General features: G+C 45.2%; 1 protein-coding gene across 1 annotated transcript in view; it reads left to right on the top strand.

Moving 5' to 3' along the window:
• The window catches only part of ATP2C2 (ATPase, Ca++ transporting, type 2C, member 2), a gene marked incomplete at its 3' end in the record, with an annotated part of 25,952 nt that extends 18,658 nt beyond the window's left edge, over positions 1-7,294 (top strand). The window contains exons 16-26 of the mRNA XM_010152227.1: positions 700-801; positions 1,371-1,527; positions 2,892-3,062; positions 3,616-3,713; positions 3,799-3,849; positions 4,324-4,490; positions 5,125-5,193; positions 5,275-5,391; positions 6,073-6,220; positions 6,787-6,882; positions 7,153-7,294. Of these exons, the coding sequence (XP_010150529.1) occupies positions 700-801; positions 1,371-1,527; positions 2,892-3,062; positions 3,616-3,713; positions 3,799-3,849; positions 4,324-4,490; positions 5,125-5,193; positions 5,275-5,391; positions 6,073-6,220; positions 6,787-6,882; positions 7,153-7,294 (1,318 nt within the window). The remainder of the gene's footprint in view (positions 1-699; positions 802-1,370; positions 1,528-2,891; positions 3,063-3,615; positions 3,714-3,798; positions 3,850-4,323; positions 4,491-5,124; positions 5,194-5,274; positions 5,392-6,072; positions 6,221-6,786; positions 6,883-7,152) is intronic.
• Between the last annotated feature and the right edge of the window lie 478 nt (positions 7,295-7,772).

Here is a 7,772-nt window from a genome sequence, read left to right as displayed (position 1 = left end):
TACATCCTAAATTAAAATCTTCCCTCTGCTCTGCCATTCGGTAGCCGAGCAATGGCAGAGCACGAGGGGGTGTTGTCTCTATTTTGGGTTTTTTTATGTTTTGGTTTGGTGGGAGCCAGGGGGAGAGACTGGAAGCCATGTCTGAGCACTACCACATGTGCTGCTAAAGCAGGCATGTGTTGATGTGGGCTGTGGCACTTCATAGCTGAAGGGTCTTCACATGGTGAACCACTTTGAGTTTAATCCATCAGGAAATAATTTGAAACCACGTCCATGCTTGACCATTCAGTTATTTGCAGTTTTCCTTTTTCTTCTGAGTAGGGTGGCTGGGAAGTAACCAGAGTGGGGGTGGCTGGAAGAAATCTGCTCTGCCCATCCCTTTGCTGCAGGTTTAGGGAAAGGACTTGAGGCTCCTTGGACCCAAAGCTCCACCAAGACAGCAGTGCAGCTCCCTAGTTCTTGATAAAGTCAGCAGGGAGCAAGCGTCATACTCCAGTTTAATTCATCCCAAATCAACAACCAAAAGGAAAAGATGGGTTGAAAAATGAGGTTCACTCTCCCCATGCTTTCTCTTGAGCTCTGTGGTACATAACTGCCTGGAAGTGCATGGTCAAGAGTCAATGTTTGCAGTTTGGAAATACGTACGAGCTTTGGCATCGGTCAGCATTACAGTGCTCTTTTTGTTTTACCTTACTTCAGATGGAACTCGCTGACATAAAAGATGTTTACATCAGAAAGAAGGAAATTCCGTTCAGCTCTGAACAGAAGTGGATGGCTGTGAAATGCGCACTGAAAAATCAGGTAAAGCAAAGAGAGGTGTTGGCTGGTTTTGTGTTTCTCACTGTGCACTTCAACAATGGGCATGACATGGTATCTCTTTGGCAAATATAGTTTTCAGAAGTCAGGAGAAAAACTGAACAAACCTCAAAAATTCCCACCTTGGGTGTGATTTTTAGTTTGTAAAGCTGTGTTTGAATGGGAGAAGATACTGCTTGGCATACAGTGGTTTGAGCAGGAAAATAAAAGCTTTTGAGATAACTGACCAGGGAAGAAAGAGATGACGTTTGGAAGAAAACATTGGCCGTGTTTCCCTTACTGGGTTGAGGAGCTCAGTCTGGCCGGTGTTGCAGTCTCACTTAAAATCTCACCAGCCTTTTCATTACCGTTCTGTGATGGCCAAACGTGAAAAATGGCTGGAGCAAAAATGTCACATCCTATAAATAACACGTGCAGCTGGGCATTTTACAAAACAGGTAAAACAGCAAACAGAAGATCTTTTTTACCCAGGATGTAAAGCCCTATGGATTATCAGTATTGTTTAAACATGCTCTTAATTTTTTTATCAAGTATGTTATCTCCTTACTTTAAAGGATCAGGAAGATATTTACTTTATGAAAGGAGCATTTGAAGAAGTGATTCGATACTGTACGCTGTATAACAGCAGTGGCATCTCGTTATCACTCACACCCCAGCAGAAAGCCCTCTACCAGCAAGAAGAAAAACGAATGGGTTCCTCAGGTCTACGAGGTCAGTCGTTGTCTGTGTCACGGGTCACCATGTCCTCGTACTTCCCTGTCGTGTTTTGGTCAGGATGGACAGGGGCTCAATCCTCAGTCGCTCGCACGATCTCTTCATAATGCTTGTGAGAGATAGCCTCTCTTGGGTCTGCTGGATGCTGCCTTCCCACTAATCTTTTTTGTTGGGTTCAAATTAGTGAGATGGAAAGGAACTGAAAATAAGCAAGGGAAATGGTGAGTGTTTTCCCTCATGGAGCACTGTGATTGCCTGGGATACGGTCTGAATGCTGCACTGAAAAGCTTTGTGCTGAACCTGATCTAAGTGCTGCTCTGCCAGGTTTTGCTTCGGTTTCAAGAGCAACAAAAAGCAACTTTGAAACGGGTTCAAAACGGGGATTTGGGCACCAAGAGTTTGGTTCAAGTCTTTATTAGGACCAAATCTAGCGATCTCCTTTTGATCCTGACTGCATGTCAGTGCACAGCCCACAGGGGTTTTTACACACATGCCATTTCCTTCATCACTAGAAACGTCCTTTCAGAAGCCTCTTAGACTTTCACACAGTAACAAAGACACCGTCTCCTGCGCGTGTTCCCAGGATGTAGGTAGATGAGAACAAGGCTCGGCAGCCGGGTCTGGAAGATGGTGTAATTAAGGTGCATGTTCTCCAGCCCCGTGTCTTGCGGTTAGTAACCCACGTACGGAGCTTGCTTTACCGTATCTGAATCATCTGCCATTGTGCATGGCAAATCACCACTCTGAGGAAAAGCGACTGGCTCCGGCAGCTGCTGCGAGCTTGTGACTCAGTCATCAAAGCCACACTGACAGGAACCCCTGGCGAGAGATCCCCGAGTGACTGAAGAGTGATTGAGTGATACCGTTAGGCACCAAGAACAGAAACAAAGTGCTCAGAGCCTTGATGTTTACACGGTGGAAGTTTCACTGGTTGAACTTAATTTACATTTCACATTTTTAGATCTTAAGAAAAGAAAAGTTCAAGTTTTTACAGGAGCAGTGTTATTTAGCAGGGTAAAACTGCTGTGTTACAAGACACTATTAAATAGTGTCTGGCTAACATTGCACTGTCCCAACTTAATCCGTCTGCGTTTAGGCAAGTCTTGGTAGACGGATTTAAATTACACAGAAATAAATCCTAAAAGAAACATGTGAAACAGAAATGCTCTGATTCAGATAAACTGGTATTATTTAAGTGGGCCAAATCTTTGTGTCTACACCAGATCAGAATATAATGACTAAAGATCTGTGTTTAATGACTCTCCTGGAAAACTGGCAATTTAATGTCTCCTCTAAATGTTGATTTTAATGTATGGAAACACTTTATTTAGTCTGTTTCTTTTTATTCCCTCTGTTTCTAGTACTTGCATTGGCTTCAGGTCCAGAACTCGGCAAACTAACGTTTTTAGGCCTGGTTGGAATAATTGATCCCCCGAGGGCTGGAGTGAGAGAGGCTGTGCAAGTCCTTTTTGAGTCTGGTGTGTCAGTAAAGATGGTAACTGGAGATGCCCTGGAAACTGCTGTGGCGATAGGTACAGACTTAGCTTCCTTCCTGGGGGTCTGTATTATGTCTGTCAGATCAGTCAAACGTTACGTCACTTAGGAACCAAGTTCATCATTCTGTCTGTACATGCAATAGAGGTTGGAAATGCCAATGCGTTCTTGTTCCATTGGCACAAATCACATTAAATGCAGTAACAGAGCAGCTATGGACTATAGGCCAAATTCCAGGAACTTAATTCCACTATTTTAGCACTAGAAATGGCAAACCTTTGGAGTGTGAGCATCTCTTGTGCTTCCCGTGTTTGCATTTTGCCATTAGAAATACACAGAGCAAGCAGCAGAGAGGAGAGCAACGGGTTTAGTTTCAGCTCCGTTGCGGGGTATTGTGTTGCTTTCACCACTCCAGCTCAGTACGACAGGACGAGCAGCCCAGCTCAGAGCCAGTGTGCCCCGTCAGATGCCCCATGTTCAGAAGTGTTTCCCAGTAAATCCTTTAATTGCTGCCTCTGTACGTTGTATCAGGAAATAATTGGCTTTTTCTAGAGCTGATGGGCAGATCTCATTTTGGGCTTTTCGTTGCAGGACAGAATATTGGTCTCTGCAATGGGAAGCTGAAAGCCATGTCTGGGGAAGAGCTGGACCAATTGGCAGAGGCAGAGCTATCATCCACTGTCAAAAATGTAATGGTTTTGGTTACAAAATCAAGGCCTTGTTCCATTTCCAATAGCATCCATCTAACACAAGATTGTATATTTTGTTTTTCAGGTTTCCATTTTCTTCAGAACAAGTCCAAAGCATAAACTAAAAATCATAAAGGTACTACGAGCCCTTTCAAATCCATGGTATGCCTTACAAAACCAAAGCATAGAGGGTGCCCCTCTGTTCTCTAGACCACCTGGTCTTCCCAGGCAGGATCAGCTCAAGCCAAAGGACCACACAACCCAAGCCAGAGCACTGGCACTATTTACGCTGAAGGCATTTCTCATGCAGAGCTGTCCGGGTTCATTTGAAAGACACTAGTGAGGTATTAGCAAGCATAATATTGAGAGAATGATTTCTCAGAACTTTGCTCCCTCTTTGAACGCCCGCTGAAGTTGTGAGATACTGTATACTCTGAAAATCTGAATTCTTGGTCTGAGTGCTGTCCTCAGCGGGCTGCTGAGTCTGCTTTACCCTCAGTCACAGAGAACTTCTGCTCTTCCAGTATTACGTGCAAATCCTGTGATTGCCAGATTGCCAGCAGGACTTACGTGTCTTCTCCTGGCCTGAGCCTCTCGTCTCTCCACTCAGGCTTTGCAGAGGGCTGGTGCTGTGGTGTCAATGACAGGAGACGGTGTTAACGACGCCGTGGCCCTTAAATGTGCCGATATCGGGATTGCAATGGGACAAGCTGGTACAGATGTCAGCAAGGAGGCTGCCAACATGATTCTCGTGGACGATGACTTCTCAACAGTAATGTAGGTCTAGTGACTTTCTTACTATCAGATGCTTTCTCCCTTCAGATACTTTCTGGCTATCTGTAGCCGCGAGCCCTGTGCGACTTGCCCTGGAAATGACACGGGACATGTAAATCAACGGGCAGTAAGTGGAGATGCCAAGCGTGGGTCTGGCTTGTTTTCAGTTGTGTACACAGCAATGACTGTTGTTTTCAAGCGGTGGTGATGCTGCCTTTCATCTGAAAGCCCTGGGTTCTCCCTGCTGTAGCTCACAGGGGATTTGAAAGCACCCAGAGGTCTGGGTAGATCGTGACTTCTGCTCCGCTTCAGTGGGGAAGTTCAGAGGAAAGGCATCATTTGCAGTGCACAGTCGGTTCGTAACGAGAGAGAAGGCAGAGCAGAGTGAGGATGCAGAGGGATCACGTGCCTGCTTTAAGAACCATGACTGGCCACGTGAACCAGGGTTTTCAGATCTACTGGTCTTGATAAAATCATTTTAACTGAGATGCTGCATTGATGTCCTTCTCCCAAGCCGGGGTCTGAATTTCATCCGAAATAAGTGCTAGAGAAGACAACTTGTATTTTGAGTGTTCCATGGACCTTGATGTAAAATACTCAGTACCAGTTATTTAATAAACTCCCCTCTTCCTTCCAGGAATGCAATAGAAGAGGGAAAGGGAATATTTTACAACATAAAAAACTTTGTCCGTTTCCAGCTGAGCACGTAAGTTCCTGTTTGCTTCAGCTCCAGTGAAGGCACCTTTGGGGCGAGGCCATGCAGAATAATGTTCTCTGTGCTTTGCAGGAGCATTTCAGCTTTGAGCCTAATTACTCTGTCAACAGTGCTCAACCTACCAAATCCACTCAATGCTATGCAGATCTTATGGATCAACATCATCATGGACGGGCCGCCAGCCCAGAGGTACGGAAGAGTCAAATGAGCAAAATGTTCTTGGGTTTAATATGTCCGGATCTGGCTTGGGAACACAAGCACTTCTTACCAATGCACCACTCCTCTGGTGGTTAGATAAGGCAGGCTGTACTTTTGTTCCCTCCTGGTCCCTCCATTTATTTGAGTTTTACCTGAGGTTTTACATACTCCTGTTTCATGGTGGAATCACTTAACTATTCCACTTTACTATGAATGCTCTGTTGTCCTGCGTGCACTCCCGGCTAGTGGCCCTGCAGATCTGACTGCCAAGGGAATACTGGGTACATATGGAGACATATGTCCCAAAATCACAAGACTTAGGGATCTCATCCACCTGCTAATTAGTTGCTACTTCCACAGTGTGTAAGAGATGTTGTCCACAGTCTCACAGTGGACCAACATCCCATCCCAACCCGTCTGGGATGGGATACTGATACAGTGCACCGTGGTCATCATTAATATATCGTTTTAGCAGCTTGTGATGCAAAAAAGACCTTTGGTGTAGGTATTTCGGACAAACCCAGGGCCTACGGAACCCTGCCGGAATACTGATCTCTCTCATGCCATACTTCAAAGAATGTCACCCTCCAGATCCGTCCTGTTTTATCAACAGTACCGTTTCAGGATGATCCGCATTAACAACACACATCCCTCTGCTTCCCTTTGAGGCAGCTTGGGAGTCGAACCTGTTGATAGGGACACCATCAAACAGCCACCCCGCTGTATCACGGACACTATACTCAGCAGATCATTGATCCTGAAAATCTTCATGTCAGCTCTAATCATCATCAGTGGAACCCTCTTTGTCTTCTGGAAGGAGGTGAGGAAAATCTGCAGTCACACCTTGTTTTCATCTGGGTGGAGGACAAAGTGAAGGGCAACTTCCGAAGGGCTTTCTGAAATGCATCCAGTGGGGAAGGATCAGTTTGGGCAGAAGTTAAGGAACCAGGGTCAGCTCCTGGCTCCGCTTCTGCCTTCCTGTGCTGTCCTGGTTTGGGGCTTCCTGTCTAGAATTGGAAAACTATTACTGGATGTGATTTCAGTGCTTTAACCCTCCAGCTTTCCGCGTAAGCAGAAAATGGCAAGCACGTCAGAGCTGTGAATCGCTGTTAGTAAAGAGTGACTGTTACTGTAGCAGTTTAAGTCATTAATTTAGGATATTCTTTACTCAAATTCCCCATCAGTTTAAGAATTTAAAACATGGTTGCTAAGATCATAAACTCAACAATTAGCAGAGAGAAATTAATGCTATTGATAATGGCTAGAACTAGATTTATTCCTTTGTTTTTCTGCCTGGGGTCATTATGAGAGTGTTTCATTCATCCGTTGAATCAACATGTTTTTGTAAGGCTTAAGTAACCCCAGAACTTCTACATGTGCTTTCAGAATCCAAAAAGTGGCATAAGTCCGCGAACCACCACGATGACTTTTACCTGTTTTGTGTTTTTTGACCTCTTCAATGCCCTGACTTGCCGCTCCCAGGTGAGATCGCTCCGTCAGCAAAACACGAACATAAACATTACACCACCAGTACTTTGCATAGGAAAGGGGGGTGTTTCATGTCATTTCAAGCAGCACAATCTTTATCATCTTTATCAGTCAATCTGTCATTGTTCAACTGCGCTTCCATCTAAGCATTCATGGAACTCCCACAAATAGTGGTGTTTACGTGCTAAGAACCAGTGTGACACCCAAGTGCCAACAGGACATCAGGAAGTGTTACATTTCTTTCTTTTTTTTTCCCTTCTCCAGACAAAGTTGATATTTGAAATAGGCTTTTTTCGAAACCGCATGTTCCTGTACTCTGTGCTCGGGTCGTTTTTGGGACAGCTGGCTGTTATATACATCCCTCCATTACAAAAGGTCTTCCAGACAGAGAATTTAGGAGTGCTGGGTAAGTTGTAAAAATAAATAATGTGGGGTTTTTCATTAAAGCTGCTTTAATTAAAGCAGATGCGATTGCCAAATTGTTACACGGTAGCTCCCAAGAGATTGCTGGTCAGGGAGATCAGTCTCCAGCTGCTGTACCTACCTACGTACACACAGCTGCACGCAAGCAGGAGCAGCAGTTAAAATGATATCCCAGCCCGGGTTTTGATTGACTGCACGTAAATGTGTGTAAATGGAGACAGGCCGGGATCTCCCGCGGCTCTGTATGATGATATTTCCCTACGTAAACCTACCGAGGATCATTTTGCAGTTGCCCACTGAAGAGGCAAGGTGAATGTTTCCTAGCTGAAAGGCAGCGCCTGTTGTACCGTCTGGATCAGCCCACGCAAACTGCTCTAGGCTGCCTTGCTCCTCCTTGTTCCTGGGCCTGTTGTTAGAAGCAGGCTCAGTGATCCCAAACGAGGGAGGGGATTCTGCCCCTC

This window comes from Eurypyga helias, unplaced genomic scaffold (assembly GCF_000690775.1).
Source record: "Eurypyga helias isolate BGI_N326 unplaced genomic scaffold, ASM69077v1 scaffold9355, whole genome shotgun sequence".
NCBI lineage: Eukaryota > Metazoa > Chordata > Aves > Eurypygiformes > Eurypygidae > Eurypyga > Eurypyga helias.
The sequence above is the reverse complement of the archived record's forward strand: the minus strand, read 5'-3'. Positions and strand labels throughout refer to the sequence as shown.